Source organism: Myotis myotis, unplaced genomic scaffold, assembly GCF_014108235.1.
Source record: "Myotis myotis isolate mMyoMyo1 unplaced genomic scaffold, mMyoMyo1.p scaffold_m19_p_2, whole genome shotgun sequence".
In the NCBI taxonomy this organism is placed as follows: Eukaryota; Metazoa; Chordata; class Mammalia; order Chiroptera; family Vespertilionidae; genus Myotis; species Myotis myotis.
Genome location: NW_023416324.1, coordinates 92,527,400 through 92,544,853, shown reverse-complemented (window position 1 = coordinate 92,544,853; position 17,454 = coordinate 92,527,400). Strand labels below are relative to the sequence as shown.

The following is a 17,454-nucleotide window of genomic DNA, read 5'->3' as shown; positions in this document are numbered from 1 at the left end:
CTCCCTCACATACATGTTTTAATGCATAATTTATACCACACACTGAGCTGGTGTTAAACTCAATTTAGTATTGGTTTTGAACCACTGGAAAAAAATGTCGTGCATTTATACTCAAGTCTTAAGCCACCCCATGCTTAGAAAGTTTTTTGTTGTTTTGTTTTGATGGTTATCCCCAACCCCTGTTTTATAGACACTACCTTTAAAAAAATGTAGCTTATTGACAAATTATAACAAGAATTTTAGAGGATAACCAAATATTAATATTTGGCGAGACATTTCCTACTTAGACCCTTAAGGAACCAAAACTGTATACAATGTGGTTCCACTTTTATTAAACACAAGTGCCCTGGTGCACAGATTCGTGCACATTGAAAGGAAATTAATTAGAAGGTGGCCTTGGGGCAGGACTGGGCAAGACTGGCCAGACATGCCCTGGAGCCAACCTCCTGTGGTCACTCCCAGCCGGTTGCACCTGGGGCAGTCAGTGCCATGGCTCAAAGGGCGTCTGCGGCGTGAGTGGGGTTCCTCTAGCAGGTGGGGTCCCTTGGCCTGGCCTGTGGGGATCGGGCCGAAACCGGATCTCCGACATCCCCCGAGGGGTCCCGGGTTGTGAGAGAGCAGTTCTCGGGTGACTCATCTCCGAATCGGGCTCCCTCCTCTCTGGTTCCGGGGTGCATCATCTGAAAATCGCCACTGCCAAGTCACTGTAGCTCTGCAGCCTCTGTGTTGTCTGCCCCCCTGGTGGTCAGTGCGCGTCATTGCTATTGGTCGGAGCTTCTGCCACCTGGTGGTCATTGTGCGACATAGCCATCGGTCAGAGGATCGCTTAGCCTTAGATAGATAGATAGATAGATAGATAGATAGATAGATAGATAAAATAGATCGATCAGTGGTTCTCAACCTGTGGGTCGCGACCCCTTTGGTGGTCGAACGACCCTTTCACAGGGGTCGTCTAAGACCATCCTGCATATCAGATTTTACATTAAGATTCATAACAGTAGCAACATTACAGTTATGAAGTAGCAATGAAAATAATTTTATGTTTGGGGGTCACAACATGAGGAACTGTATTTAAAGGGCCAGAAGGTTGAGAACCACTGAGATAGATAGATAGATAGATAGATAGATAGATAGATAATAGATAGATAGTATTTACATCAAGACTTGAGAATAAAATGTGCAGTAAAATAAATAAATTTTATTTATTCAATAAAATGAGAATAAAATGATTGATTGCCCTTTAAGCAAGGTAGTTTATTCCTCAGTGTTTCTGTTTTGTTGATTGGTTATTTTGGAAATTAACTTCAGAAAATCGTATTTGATTAAGTGTAAAGTATTGTCTATGTCAGGGGTAGGCAAACTTTTTGACTCACGGGCCACAATGGGTTCTTAAACTGGACCGGAGGGCCGGAACAAAAGCATGGATGAAGTGTTTGTGTGAACTAATATAAATTCAGAGTAAACATCATTACATAAAAGGGTACGGTCTTTTTTTTCAATAGTTTTATTCATTTCAAATGGGCCGGATCCGGCCCGCAGGCCGTAGTTTGCCCACGGCTGGTCTATGTGATACAGAGACTTGTCATTCCTCAACAGATTTATTATTACTACTTAAAAAAAATACGAACTAATTAACATCAACTATGCTACATCATACCAGAACTAGCAAATATATATTATTATTAAGTTTTTATAAATTCTGGATGTATTTAATTTTGACCTAATTTTCTTTTTTATTTCAGGCAGAAAACTGGTTTAAAAGAACTAGAATTCTTGAAAAAACTTAATGATGCTGATCCTGATGACAAATTCCATTGTTTGCGGCTCTTCAGACACTTTTATCACAAACAGCATCTCTGTCTCGTATTTGAGCCTCTCAGGTACAATGTCAGGACCTCTACATAAACTGAAAATTTAGCTTCTTCATCTCTACCAACCTCACTTAAGATAAACAACAATTGAAATGACAGATTTTCTGGCTGTTTGATTTTTATTTACTTAATTATTTACTAGAGGCCCAGCGCACAAAATTCATGCATGTTGGGGGGGTGGTCCCTCAGCCTGGCCTGTGCCCTCTCACAGTCTGGGAGTCCCATGATTGATTGCCCCACAGAAGGAGGCCCCGCCCACCCGCTGCAGTGCTGCCAGCTAGATCAATCACCCCAAAGAGGTAGGTCCCGCCCACCTGGCCGGGGCTCCACAGTGTATCACCCCAAAGAGATAGGCCCTGCCCACCCAGCCGAGGCTCTGCAATGGATTGCCCCCACAGAGGGAGGCCCAGGCTACCCACTGCAGTGCCGCCGGCCAGGTAGCCTGGGCCTCCCTCTTTGGGGCAATCAAACGCAGTGCTTTGCAATTGATCGCCCCAAAGAGGTAGGCCCTGCCTACCCAGCCTGGGCTCTGCAATGGATCTCCCCCATAGAGGGAGGCCCCGCCCACTCACTGCAGCACCGCTGCCAGGTAGCCTGAGCCTCCCTCTGCGGGGAATCATGGAACCCCCCCATTGATCGTCCCACCAGCTGGTGGCCTGGGCCTCCCTCTGCAGGGCGATCATGGGGCAATGGCTGGGCCCCTGACCGATCGCATTGCACCTGCCTTGGCTGGCCTAGTGCCAGTGGGTGTCAGCGTGGTCATCCAGACGGTTGTTCCACTGTTCAGCCATTTGGTCAATTTGCATATTATGCTTTTATTATTATAGACTTAATTTAGTTCTGGTTTTTGTTTTTTAACTTTGTATTAAGAGCTGGTTTCTTGATAGTCATTAATGTATTAACATTAATTGACTGCATACTATGTGCCAGTTTACTATTTGCTTTTAGCCTTCAGCTCAACAAGAGAAATTCTCTGAAAATTAAATATTTCAAGGAAGGATTAAGCCAGAATGATAAGAAATGGGAATCGTGGAAGAAATACAATTTTGATCTTCTAAAGTATAGCTTCATTGTTAGTCTTTCAAATATAAATCCGTTCTAAAATCAATACAGATTTTACCATTGCATATCTTTCCTTCAATTTATTTTAAAAATTGAGTTTTATTGGAAAATTGTGTTACGTACACACAATTTCATATGTTCTCATTTCAGTGTAGAAAAATTTATCAAATATATGAGGAGGTATTCTTGAACAGAATATTTAATTGTAATTTGTATTTTGGGCTTGATTTTACTTTATGCTTAAATGTTTTTGCGTTTTTTAAATGTCCATTTTGCATTTTAACCCTTAGTGTTTTTTTTTCTCTCCTTATAAGCATGAATTTACGAGAGGTGTTAAAAAAATATGGTAAGGATGTTGGTCTTCATATTAAAGCTGTAAGATCCTATAGTCAGCAGTTGTTCTTGGCATTGAAACTCCTTAAAAGATGCAATATTCTACATGCTGATATCAAGCCAGACAATATCCTGGTAAGTGAAACAGTTAAGGCTGCATTGTACATCCACGTATTTTCTTTTCAGTAATGTGAGATTACCACTGTATTATTTTAAAAATAACATCTTAAAGTATATATTTATTACCCATTATAAATTACTTTACCAATTTTTACTTTTTTGGAAATTGAGCCATGAAATTTTAAAGTATAAAGAAAGAAGAAAGAAGAGATAGGCCACTGTCTCAAATTCTTCCTTTTTATTGTGGATTTAGAGTACATACAAATCCCAAGAGTACTTTAATATAGTAATGATGGGCTTCCTCTGGTAGTGAATAAAAAGTGCTGCATGTTTTGCTGTTTTGAAATAAGGTGTGTTTACACTTCTGTGTTATTTAATTTTGTAGGCTAATGGAGTTAAGAACATTTAAGGGAATTTTATAGACTGATGGAGTTTGGGACATTTAAGAGAATTGCCTTAAGCAGAAATAAGAAGTTGAGTTTAAAGGTGTCCAGGGTTAATTCTTTTTTCCTTTATTCTTTTTTTAAAAATATATTTTATTGATTTTTTACAGACAGGAAGGGAGAGGGATAGAGTTAGAAACATCAATGAGAGAGAAACATCGACCAGCTGCCTCCTGCACACTCCCTACTGGGGATGTGCCCGCAACCAAGGTACATGCCCTTGACTGGAATTGAACCTGGGACCCTTCAGTCTGCAGTCCGATGCTCTATCCACTGAGCCAAACCGGCTAGGGCTCCATTATTCTTTACTAGAGGTCCAGTTCACAAATTCATGCACCAGTGGGGTCCCTCAGCCTGGCCTGCAGGATTGGGCCAAAACCAGCTCTCCGACATCCCCTGAGGGGTCCTGGATTGCGAGAGGGCGCAGGCCACGCCAAGGGAACCCACTGGTGCACGATTGGGGCTGGGGAGGGGCCATGGGAGAGCTCCAGGCTGTGTCCGGCCTATCTCGCTCAGTCCTGATCGGCTGGACCCCTGCAGCAAGCTAACCTACTGGTCAGAACTTCTGCCCCCTGGTGGTCAGTGCACATCATAGCGACTGGTTGACCAGGTAACTGTCTGCCCCCTGGTGGTCATTGCACGTCATAGTGGTTGCGTGGCCTTCGCATATCATTAGCATATTACGCTTTGATTGGTTGAGCAGACGACCAGACACTTAGCATATTAGGTTTTTATTATATAGGATTGTTTTAGAAGCAGTGCCTCTGGGAGCCCAAACACAGTAAAGCTCACTCTCCTAAAACTGCCTTTACATCTTTTTTTTTTAAATCCTCACCTGAGGATATTTTTCCCATTGCTTTTCAGAGAGAGTGGAAGAAGGGAGGGAAGGAAGGAGAGAGAGAGAAACATCAAATGAGAGAGACACATAGACTGGTTGCCTCCCACATGTTGCATGGGAGGCAGGGGGAGGGGAGCAAACTCACAACTCAGGTATTTGCCTTTGACGGAATTGAACCTGCGACTCTTGAGTCAGGGCTGTCTTGACCTCTTTTAGCTTAAGACTTCTGATGTGGTAGCATGCAAATATACAATATAATTTTATGTTTTTGAAATTTAGAAATATATATCATAATAGTGGAGTGATTAATGCACACACAACCTCTTTCCCTCCCTGACCCCATTTCTTCACCCTGTTCTAAGGTTTTCAGAGTTGGGGAATGTGCAAAATGTGGGTAATTCCAAGTTTATCTTCTAATCACATGTTCCACACTTTAGAAAAATTATGATTCGATTAGAGTATTTCCTTTCACACTATCACATTAATAATGAGGCATTCCATTTTGATATGTTTAGTCTGAGTTTACAATGTATTACATATATAATATAACTTGGTTAGAGGAGCTGAGTTATTACAGTGAAATGGTAGGTATATTATGAATGAATTGTAGACTTGCCTAGTCAACTTCATTGATTTTTACCTCAGTTTTTTTCCTTTCTCATTTTTAAATTGTGAAATAATATCATCCATATGAAAGGATGTATAAAATATAAACAGTCTAAAGATAGACTGTGAACATCTGTGTAACCACCATGGAGGTTAAAGAATAACATATGTGCTAGTATGTTAGAAGCTCTTCTTTTAAAACTTAATTCTTTTTTTTTTTTTTAAATATATTTTATTGATTTTTTTTACAGAGAGGAAGGGAGAGAGATAGTTAGAAACATCGATGAGAGAGAAACATCGATCAGCTGCCTCCTGCACATCTCCTACTGGGGATGTGCCCGCAACCCAGGTACATGCCCTTAACCGGAATCGAACCTGGGACCTTTCAGTCCGCAGGCCGACGCTCTATCCACTGAGCCAAACCGGTTTTGGCGAAAAACTTAATTCTTCTTTGAGTTAATGCTAAAGTAGATTTCACATGGATTCTGAAATGGAATATATTTTCCCTTCTTCCTGAAGAAGGAAAAAATAGATTATCAGAGACCACATGGAGCTGTTTAATGAAAATCCAAATCTTTAAACCACTAGTGTGGTAGAAGTACCACATTCCTCATGAGGGGGTAGTAGTTGTGTAGCCAAACTACAGGGCACATAAGTGTGGATAGCCTGCTACTATTTAAGGCATTTTACCTAGACCAAGAGTTCCACTGGTAGATTTCTCATTTTAAAATGGTCCTGATTTTATTTCTGGGTATTGCAACTGCATTCTTAAGTAGCTAAATGCAGTTTATACTTTAAAAAGCTTTGAAAGTACTTTTCCTTTTGAAGATACCTGTTTTCCTGATCCCCCAGATGAAGAGATATGGATGTGACAGTTAAAATTAATCATTTCTATCATTAGTTTAATTCCATGGATATCATCTTAATGGACCAGTCTGTTACATTGATCAAGCTCTACAACATCCCAGTAGAGAGTATTAGAGTTATTTATTTAAAGCGTTATGTTTCTTTTGGGTGGGAACAGTAGGCCAAGTTCAAGTCCCAACTCGGAATTTGTGTGTGTCTCTTTTGAAGGGGGGAAGGGACTCTGGAATATGAATTATCTTCACTTGTTAATCCTGAACATGCTTCTGACTCATGAGTGGCAGCAGTCATGGGAGCAGCTCCAGCCTTTCTCAGCAGATGTCACTGTTACTGTGTATGTTGAAGTATTTACAAAGGACAAAAGAAACAAATGACTAATATAGAGTTCATGTTTATCAGTTTTGCCAAGTATATTTAACATTTTCTTGACTAATAACTTTCTTTATATTTAAGGGATTTAATAATTTTTAGACTTGAAGTGATTGTTAAATTTGGGATGGTCTTAGCAGCTTCCCATGAATATTTTTATTGTTTTTGTCCAAATTTAATCTGAAGCATTTTGCTTTTGTTGCCATCGTAATTTTTTGGCAACTGAAAGTTAACTTAAATCAAGTGAAAGTTGATCTAAGTCTGAGCCCTTATTAATGAATGTCTTCGTGTTCCTTTATATAGTAACTTGATTTTATGTAGGTGTTCTGGGGATTTTTAGAAGATGCTTTGCGTCAATTAGATTTTTCTCTTACTACCCCATCCTTTTCTAAATAGTGTTGGTTAAAATTAACTTTACTTGGTATTATTTCAAATTTCTTCACTGAGAAAAGTTCTTTTACTAATGATAATCAAATATTTGGTAGCCCTTAATTTTTCATAATTAGGAAATTGAGGTTTAAAATAATTTAAAAAGGAATTTTAAAAAGAGTGACTTTGTTCTCAATATTGGAAATAACTTCTCAAAGCCAATTATTTTTATCTGATTACTTGTCTTAATTATTCCTGGCATGAATTAAACTTCCATGATAAAATGTTTTTCAGGTTAATGAATCAAAAACTATTTTAAAGCTCTGTGATTTTGGGTCGGCTTCACATGTTGCGGATAATGACATAACTCCTTATCTTGTCAGTAGATTTTATCGTGCTCCTGAAATCAGTAAGTTTCTTCAAATGGTTTTTGACCTGGGCCATCATATGTGGTGGAAACAGCATATTTAATGTCTAAGTACTGTTTTCATCACACTTTAGCAGCTGCACGAGGTCATTCATGAGGAAGGGAACCGTAACAAGTTCATCCTCCTCAGGTGGAATGATGGTAGTTGGGACAGGAGTCTTGGTCTTGTCTGGCAAGAGTAGCAAAAACAGTTGTGGAAAATCCTCGACTTTAGAAGACTGCTCTTGAGTACTCAAGGTCTGATTATCAAATATATGAATTGTGTGGGACCTTTGTTTTTTCTCCTTGGTAGAGGCTGATTAGCACCTCCACCAAAGGTGAAATGATAAAAGAATAAATACACATTTTTCTCTGCCCCTTCAATTCCTTCCCCACGCCCTCATTTTTTTAGGTTTTAAGTTTGTGGTTCTATTAAGAACTAATGGGAAAGAACATGAAACTAATGCCATAAGTGGCATTAAGATTGTGTATATATAGTTCAAGCTAAAATTAATATCCCGTTAATGGAAATAAATAGTTGATTTTTTTAATCCTATATTTAACTTCTATTTTGTTTTCAGTTATAGGTAAAAGCTATGACTATGGCATAGATATGTGGTCTGTAGGTTGTACCTTATATGAACTCTATACTGGAAAAATTTTATTTCCTGGCAAAACCAACAACCATATGTTGAAGCTCGCCATGGATCTCAAAGGAAAGATGCCAAATAAGGTAGGACATTAATCTGAACTTGTATTTATTGAAGATCTCAGCAGTAGTTTCCCATAGACTGGCTGATTGCTGACCCTTAACTCATCACTAATGGCTATAAAACAATTTGAGAGAGGCAGGTATGTGGCTACTCTGATTCCTTTAGTTCCTTCTCATTAGTGGTTCTAATGAGCCAAGAACTATCAAAAGAGAATAGAGCTCTTTTCCTTTCCCCTCTAAAGTCTGTCTTACGTTTTTCTCTACCCTCTTGAATTAAGCAGATGGTAGGGACCTATAGTTTAAGGTAGAATTGTAATTGAGGAAGAGAGAATTGATGAACATAAATTTGTTAAGCACTATATCCTATCTAATAATAGACAAACATGGTAATTAACCGTTCCTCCGACACACTTCCCATTGGCTAATCAGGGTGATATGCAAGTTAACCGCCAACAAAGATGGCGGCTAATTTACATACTACAGGCAGGGTGGGACAGCGCCATCCCTCCTGCCCCCCTGCCATCTGGGCCTGCTATCTGCAACCGGGGCGGTAGGCAGCCCGTATGGGACCCGACCCAGGGCTGGCCGGCGGGACCACAGCGATCCGCCACCAGACACGCCCATAAACGGCTCTCTCGCAGGGATGCGTGGCTGGCAGGTCCTAATGCACCGATCAGCCACCGGCTTAGCCCACCAACGGCCCTCCCGCGGGGATCCCGGGTTGGCAGGTGCTAATGAACCAATCAGACACCAGCTGTGCCCACAAATGGCCTTCCCATGGAGATCCCGGGTTGGCAGGTGCTAATGCACCGATCGCCACTGGCTACACCCACAAACAGCCCTACCACGGGGGTCCCGGGTTGGCAGGTGCTAATGCACCAAGCAGACATGAGCTGCGCCCACAAATGGCCTTCCTGTGGGGATCCGTGCCTGGCAGGTGCTAATGCACCGATCAGACACCAGCTGGGCCCACAAACGGCCTTTCCGCGGGGATCCCGGGTTGGCAGGTGCTAATGCACTGATCAGACACCGGCTGCACCCACAAACGGCCTTCCCGTGGGGATTCATGGCTGGCAGGTGCTAATGCACCTATCTGCGCCCACAAATGGCCCTCCCGCGGGAATCCTGGGATTGGCGGGTGCCAATGCGCCGATCTGCCATCACGCACACCCGGACCGCCTTTGCCCTGCGCATACTATGCAGCTGGGAGAGGGGAGCGGGGCTGCTGGGAGCAGGGTGGGAACTGCCCAGGGTTTGCGTCAGGCAGCCCAGAGTGGAGTGCGAACTATCCCGACAGGTAGCTGCCTGCTCATTCACTTACTTGCTCATTCATTCACTCATTCACTCGCTCATTGATTCACTCATTCACTCACTCAGCAAACCCTCTCAGGTCCTTGGCACCAGGCCAGGCACTGAAGTTGAAGCAGGATAAGACAGAGCTATGTCCTCAAGATGTTAGTAATTCAGTATGCAGCCAGGAGAGGGGCGCCAGGCTGCTGGGAGCAGGGCGGGAACTTTCCCGGGGTGGGCTTCAGGGAGCCGGGAGTGGGGCTGGAACTTCTACCATGTTGCCATGGCAACGCGGCAGAAGTTCCCCCCTTAGCTGCTTGCTCATTCATTTACTCGCTCATTCATTCGCTCATTCACTCACTCATTGTTCACTCACTCAGCAAACCCTCTCAGGTCCCTGGCACCAGGCCAGGCACTGAAGGTGAAGCAGGATAAGATCTATGTCCTCAAGATGTTAGTAATTCAGTAGGGCGAAGCAGGCACATGAACGAGGCAGCTGTATGCACAGATGCACTGTACTGGGTTCGGTGAGGGCTGTAACTAACGCCGACTTTGTTCTCTTGATAAACTGGGACCTCGGGAGCCAGGCTGCCCCAAGCCTGCAGGCCTGTGCCTAGGCCAGGAGTCGCCGGGGTCCAGGAACATGACAGAGGGTGCAGGTCAGGCTGAGGGGTCTGGCCCCACCCCTCACCCTCACCCCCGAGTGCACAAATTTTTGTGCACCGGGCTACTAGTATATATATATTTCATGTGTCTGTTCTTCCAGAAACAACAGTGTTCTTGGGAACACACCCTTATTGGTAACAGCATGAACATGCTTGAGAGCTGAAATGAAAAAAGATGCAGGTCAGATTAGTTAGATGTAAGGAAGGACTCAGTCATCAGGGGAGGAAAGGGTAAACATTGAAAGAGGAACTTGATGGCCATGAGTTTATTAAAGATTGGAAGTTAGTTGGGAAATGAAGGTATCAAGAAAATTCACTTGAAATGACATCTGACATAAAACTTATTTGTAGTGCTTCAGCTATCATATCAATTTCTGTTTGATTAACACAAAGCAAGAACTTTAGAGATTTATAAAAATGTCTGAGAGCCATATCTTAGACTTTTGTGATTTCAGTTTATGTTATGTTGGATTTATTTAGAATAAACAACACAGAAATTACCTGTTGGTATTTATTTTACTGGGATCTAATCTGTTTCATTTTAGAGCTATTCGAGCATAATTTGGAAAATGTCATTAGGTTACTTAACTGCCAATAGAAAAGGCCCAAATTGTGTAATCATTTTCCTATCTAAGAACAAATGATTTTAAGTCTTTGCTTAATCTTCAATTTGGAATAGTGAAAGCACAACTTCATATCATAATTGGTTTAAGGCACTGCCTGGGGGAAATATAATAATTTCATATTATTAAGTTGTTTTAGGCATGACAATTATATTTGCTTTTTATTTTTTTAATATATATTTATTGATTTCAGAGAGGAAGGGAGAGGGAGAGAGAGGAAAAACATCAATGACAAAAGAGAATTGTTGATCGGCTGCCTCCTACTTACCCCCTACTGGGGATTGAGCCCTCAACTCAAGCATGTGCCCTTGACCAGAATTAAACCCGGGACCCTCCAGTCCACTGAACCAACTGACTAGGACTTATTTGCTTTTTAGTAAAATTCTTGCCCTAGTTGGTTTGGTTCAGTGGATAGAGCAGCCGTGGGCAAACTACGGCCCACGGGCCGGATATGGCCCGTTTGAAATGAATAAAACTAAAAAAAAAAAGACCATACCCTTTTATGTAATGATGTTTACTTTGAATTTATATTAGTTCACACAAACACTCCATCCATGCTTTTGTTCTGGCCCTCCAGTCCAGTTTAAGAACCCATTGTGGCCCTCGAGTCAAAAAGTTTGTCCACCCCTGGGATAGAGTGTCGGCCTGCTGACTGAAGGGTCCCGGGTTTGATTCCGATCAAGGGCACATGCCTGGGGTTGCGGTTGTACACTTGATCCCCAGTAGAGGGTGTGCAGGAGGCAGCTGATTGACAATTCTCTCTCATCATTGATGTTTCTATTTCTCTTTCCCTCTCCCTTCCTCTCTGAAATCAGAAAAAAAAAAATTTTTTTTAATGAAATAAAAGAGTTAAACTCTTGAGAGCAAGAAATATGAGATCATTTTCAAAAGAGAAAGTAAACCCAAAGAGACTAAATATCTGTAACTTGTTATGTATTAAATTGTTAGTAAGCCAGACTGTTGCATAAGTTCAAAAATTAAGTTTTTTATTTTGTTTTATTTCCAGATGATTCGGAAAGGTGTATTCAAAGACCAACATTTTGATCAAAACCTCAATTTCATGTACATAGAAGTTGATAAAGTAACAGAGAGGGTAAGTCTCTTTTAAGTGTGCAAGATTAAATGATTATCTTATTGTTAACAAAAGACCTGGGTCATACTAGGAGCTATGAATATTTTGAAACATGAAAATAATTTCTTTTTGGTGTTGGCTGATTCCTGAATAAAATGCATCAAGTTGTGAAAAAGATGAAGTTTAAAAATGTTTGTATAGTATGAGTTTATTTTTATTATAGGTCATATTTAGGACCTTCTCATCTCTTCTTTCGGATCACTCTTGGCCTGGCCCACCATCTATCTACCTTCCATATTGCTGTCATAGTGATCTTTTTTGAAAACAAATCTGATCATGTTACTCTCCTTGCTTAAAAACCCTTCATTGGCTTTCTGTTACCTAGACGATAATATATTTAAATTTCTTAGAATGACAAACTAAGTCTTCTATGATATGAACAGTGTGCCCTCTCTTCACTGAACTCTGTAAACCCTATCATTCAATACTTAGCAATTAGCTAAAGGGCATGACCTTTTAAGACCTCTGTTCACAGACCATCCTCATCTTATTGGTTTACTGTATTTCCTCATTCCCTAAAAAGAATATGTATTCAAGGGCCAGCAGCACAATGCCAGCAACCCAATTTGGAATTCACTAATTATTTTCTTGTGTATTAAAAGCAAAATGTAGTTACAAATGGCAGTTCATTTCTACCATTAGTACATTTCATTATAAGTTAAACAAATTAGTGTGTTTGGGCTTAAAAGTTAACCACCATTTATGACATTTCTTAATGGAGGAAAAATACTCTGAATTCCAAACAATTTCTTAAAAATGACCATTTTAAACATGGAGACAGGAAGTACTTGATAAAGTCACATGAAATACCTATTTCGTGGCTCCAGAGTCAGCAGGATAACTGAAAGGAGGGAAACTCTTTGGTTGACAAAGCCACTTGCAGATCCCCTCAATGTGCTGGGTGTAAGTGGGGTTTGGGAGGCAGCTCCTGTAGGCACTTGGTGTCTCAGCCACTGTGGCTATCACTGAACACACGTGTTTCTTTTCTCAATTTTAACGACGAAGACATTTCCAGCACCTGGCATTAGCTCTGCAGGCACCCATACCAACAGCAACCACCACATAAACCCTCTCTCTCCTCTATTAACTACTGGTCCAGCATGAGTGATGTAGACTGTAACTCTTAGGAGGCTCAATGGGATAAACTTCTGCCTGACAGATTAAAGCAACACAACTTGCCAGATCGTTACCTCTGCTGGTAAATATCATATTTCAAGCCTCATATGAAATATACATTCTGTGTGAGCCTTTCCAAAACCTCCAGGTTGAAGTAAGGACTTCTTTATTTTGGCCCTGTTATATTATACTAGAGGCCTGGTGCACGAATTTGTGCACTGGTGGGGTCCTTCGGCCTGTCCTGTGGGATCAGGCCGAAACTGGCTCTCCAACATCCCCCGAGGGGTCCAGGGCTTGTCTGGCCCATCTTGCTCAGTCCTGATTGGCCAGACCCCAGCAGCAACTACTGGTCAGAGCGTCTTCCTTCTGGTGGTCAGTGCACGTCATAGTGCAGTGATGGTGAACCTTTTGAGCTTGGCGTGTCAGCATTTTGAAAAACCCTAACTTAACTCTAGTGCTGTGTCACATATAGAAATTTTTTGATATTTGCAACCATAGTAAAACAAAGACTTATATTTTTGATATTTATTTTATATATTTAAATGCCATTTAACAAAGAAAAATCAACCAATAAAATGAGTGTCATAGGTTCGCCATCACTATCATAGTGACTGGTTAACCGTCTGCCCCCTGGTGGTCAGTGCATGTCAAAGCAAGCAGTTGATCGGCCTTAGCATATCATTAGCATATTATGCTTTGATTGGTTGAACGAATGGCTGGACACTTAGCATATTAACCTTTTATTATATAGGATGTCCCTAACTTTGTCAGAGCACTTACCACTTCATGGTATCAACTCGTCTACAGGTCTATCTGTTTCCACTTCAGGGTAGGAAAAGTACAGTTCTCTAACAGCAAGTACTTACTATGCTATTTTTAATTACTAACAATATTTTTGAATTCTCAAATTTTAAATACTTAACTAAGTTTTCGAGTTTGTTATTATTTTAAATATATTTTATTGATTTTTTACAGAGAGGAAGGGAGAGGGATAGACAGTTAGAAACATTGATGAAAGAGAAACATCGATCAGCTGCCTCCTGCACACCCCCTAACTGGGGATGTGCCCGCAACCAAGGTACATGTCCTTGACCGGAATCGAACTTGGGACCCTTGAGTCCGCAGGCCGACGCTCTATCCACTGAGTCAAACCGGTTAGGGCAAGTTTGTTATTATTTTTATAAAATTATATTACAGTATGATTTAAAACAAACAAAACTCATAGCTAACTTATGGTTAACCTTTTTCATTTAGGCTTTCTTATTGCTTCTTGAAAAGACAGGATATAGGAAGTCATGTAAAAGTTCTAAATGAGTAGATGGTTATTCTTATAAATTAATATTTTGGTAGACAAAAGTCTGATGTATTATATGTTTTTAGTAACTTTATTTAGAGATACGCATTTTAAAAATTATTTTTAGGAGAAAGTTACTGTCATGAGCACCATTAATCCAACTAAGGACCTTTTGGCTGACTTGATTGGGTGCCAGCGACTTCCTGAAGACCAACGTAAAAAAGTACACCAGCTAAAGGACTTGTTGGACCAGATTCTAATGTTGGACCCAGCTAAACGGATTAGCATCAACCAGGCCCTACAGCATGCCTTTATCCAGGAAAAAATTTAAATGAGATGAAGAAGCTCCAATGGTTTGAGTAATTAAATACAAAGACTGAAGAAATTTCACAGCAGTTTATTAATGTATATAAACTTATAAATATTTCTCCATCAAATTTGAGGAAGCATGATATATTTGAATTAACACCAAGGGTGATGTTTCTTTTAGAAATGTTAGTTAATCTGTTTTGTGTCTTATGTGAAATTTCACTGTAGAACTGTTTTAACTGCCAAGACTGCACAAAATTATAGTGCTAATGTATATGGTTGCAGTTCACATAAAAGACAAAAGCATCTTGTTATAAAATAAGTAGTAATGCTGGGTGGTTGATTTATTTTTAGCAGACTTGGCTTCATTTTGGTCTTCAGGTAAAATGGCCAGCATAAATGCTGTTTATATTCACATTTTCCTAGGTATGTGTGTGCAGGCCACAGCAGCATGCCCTTGGTGTAGTCATTGCCGAAAGGGGTCTGTTCCTTCTTGAGCCTGCCTGCAGGGATGGTCTCCTCTTTTAAAGCAGGTTGTGTACAACATTCAGTACACTGAAGGTAAGCTAAACCATCAACATCACTGGTGTTTTAAGATGTTATTTTATTGGAACAATTGACAAATGAGGGATATTAGCTTTGTGGCAGAATTCCCTGCATGTGTGATACCTGATCTTGTTTTATTTTTTGGCATTGCAACTGTGGCATAGTTACAATTTCTGTTCTGTTCATCACATTTAAAATTGGAAGAGTATGCGCTTGATGGATAGAGCGCCTTCAGTGTACTGTTTCTTATTAACTTTAATTTTTAAAAATCAACTTGCTATAGACTTTATATACATTTTGTTAAATGCAGTTCCTAGTGAGATAGAAACAATGCATAGTTTTCATTTACTAAATTACAAATGTTGAGGCATAATTCTGAAAGTCCTCATATTTAAAAGTTACATAGACAACCTAATGAAATTTTTAACTATTTGTATGTCATTTTGAAAGTGTACTGCTTTATGGTAAAAGTGCTTTTCATTTGTTCATTGTTTTCATTATTTGTGATCATGTTGTCTTTCAATACAGGCATAAACCTTCCACTCTTGAACAAAGCAGCTGCTTTTTAAAAGCGGTAATTGCTTCTTTACCTTTATTTCTTTTGTAAATGAAGCTTTTCTTTAAGAATGTGACTTTAAAGTGTTGTCTATTGCATAAAACAGTTGACACTCACTTATTGTAAAGTGAAGATTGTTCTACTGCATGTGAAGTGGCCATGCAGATTTCTGTATGTTCTCAGTATGCATCACTAGATAATAAAGTCTTTTGTGAACAAGGCATTTGTAGCCATTTTTAAAAATTTTTGTCTTCAGTGCTGGTAAGTCAGGTAAACCATAAATAGTTAAAAGCAACCTTTGTTTCTTCCTTAAAGTCTTTAATAGAATTATTTGCTAAAGATGTAAGCCTAGCCAAAGTTTATTATTTTATTACTAATTAGGATCCTAATTATTTCATCAAAAAATTCTACAAATATTGTCAGCTTTCAGTGTAGTGAGATAATTCCTATAGGTTAGGGGGTATAAAATCAGGATTTAACTAATGTTTCTGCTATTTTCTCACTTTTCCTTTTGATGGTGCGGAAAGAGAAAAAAGGAAAACGGGGCACAGGCCATTCAACGCCTTCTCCAAGGGGTCTGATTTGCTGAGACACCAGCTTCACCTTCTTAACAAGGTTATTTCTGACAGCATGTGTAGATAAACATTTAGCAACAGTTTAAAACAAAAATCATGTAAATCAGCTTGGTTTTGCAACACAAAGGAATTTATATTTTTAGCATTGTGGAAGAGAATTTTCAGAAATTTATGTAATCTTTTTCCTTTGGGTGGTAAGATTAATTCTTGTCTCCCTGAGGAATATGGAAAATAATCAGATTTTATGGGCTTAAATAATATTTTTAAATTGTAAATGGGATTTTTTTATTCACCCAGGCACTAATTACAACAAGCATGCACATTTTGGTGCATTCAAGAATGGAAAATCAGAATAGCAGCATTCTTCTGGTGGGTTTTGCTCCACTTAAAGACATGAACTACAGCCAGGAAAGCGATAGATGATATAATAAGCCAACTTTGAATCTACACCCCATCTCTTCACGGTTTAGACTAACTAAACTAAATACAAGGTGGTGCTCATCTTCAGGTAGAGTGAGCCTTGTAAATGAGGCATCACAGGTGCAGCTTTCTACCTAATGGAATGGGTAGAGATTTCCCACCATTACTTACTTTATTTTGGTAATAATATGCTGCATATTCAAATCTTTTGTAGTTATTTTCACTCAAAATAGTTAACATTTTGATGCTTCTGGTGATTTTCATGGCTTCATTTTATATAATTATTTAATAAGTTAACTTCTACTAGAAACAGTTCATCTTATGCCTTCGAAACTGTTACATACTACTTAAAAAACAAAGTTGCTTGTTACTTGTTCTTTGTGTTTTAGGTGCAGCTCAGTGGAAGATGATGACAACCAGAAGACATGAGCTAAGGTTTCTGTTCTATAAAAGATTTAAAAAAATCCTCCATTTAATTTTTGTCTAATTTTTTAGTTTTCAGCCTTATGATTTGGGTTTCATTAATGTTTGGTACTTAGATTAGTAGTGCTATTGTGCTCATTTGTAAAGTGCTTGTTTTATCATGCTCTGGCTCTCCCCCATCTTCCCTTTCCTAAAATAAAAATAGTGGTCAAATTTAGTGATATATAAGACTCTTGAATGGTGAGCTTCCTTATATAAACATGGTTTTTAAGTTTGGTTCCTAAGGATTACTAGGAAAACGGCAAACATCAAAATAGCTTACATAAAACGTAGTCTTTAGCTTTGGGTATCTTTTCTCCTTGGCAAATGCAAAAGAATAGAAACTAGAATTTTAAGAACACTATTCAACTCCTATAATACCCTATTCTCCAACTTGCCCTTTAGTAATTTTATTTTTTTTTTTTTATAAAATATATTTTATTGATTTTTTACAGAGAGGAAGGGAGAGGGAC

General features: G+C 39.6%; 1 protein-coding gene across 1 annotated transcript in view; it reads left to right on the top strand.

Moving 5' to 3' along the window:
* The window catches only part of PRPF4B (pre-mRNA processing factor 4B), a 58,282-nt gene extending 41,123 nt beyond the window's left edge, over window positions 1-17,159 (top strand). Inside the window, 6 exon segments of the mRNA XM_036351788.1 lie at window positions 1,743-1,880; window positions 3,248-3,401; window positions 7,170-7,284; window positions 7,863-8,014; window positions 11,578-11,664; window positions 14,241-17,159. Of these exon segments, the coding sequence (XP_036207681.1) occupies window positions 1,743-1,880; window positions 3,248-3,401; window positions 7,170-7,284; window positions 7,863-8,014; window positions 11,578-11,664; window positions 14,241-14,444 (850 nt within the window). The 3' untranslated portion in view covers window positions 14,445-17,159.
* Window positions 17,160-17,454: the final 295 nt, after the last annotated feature.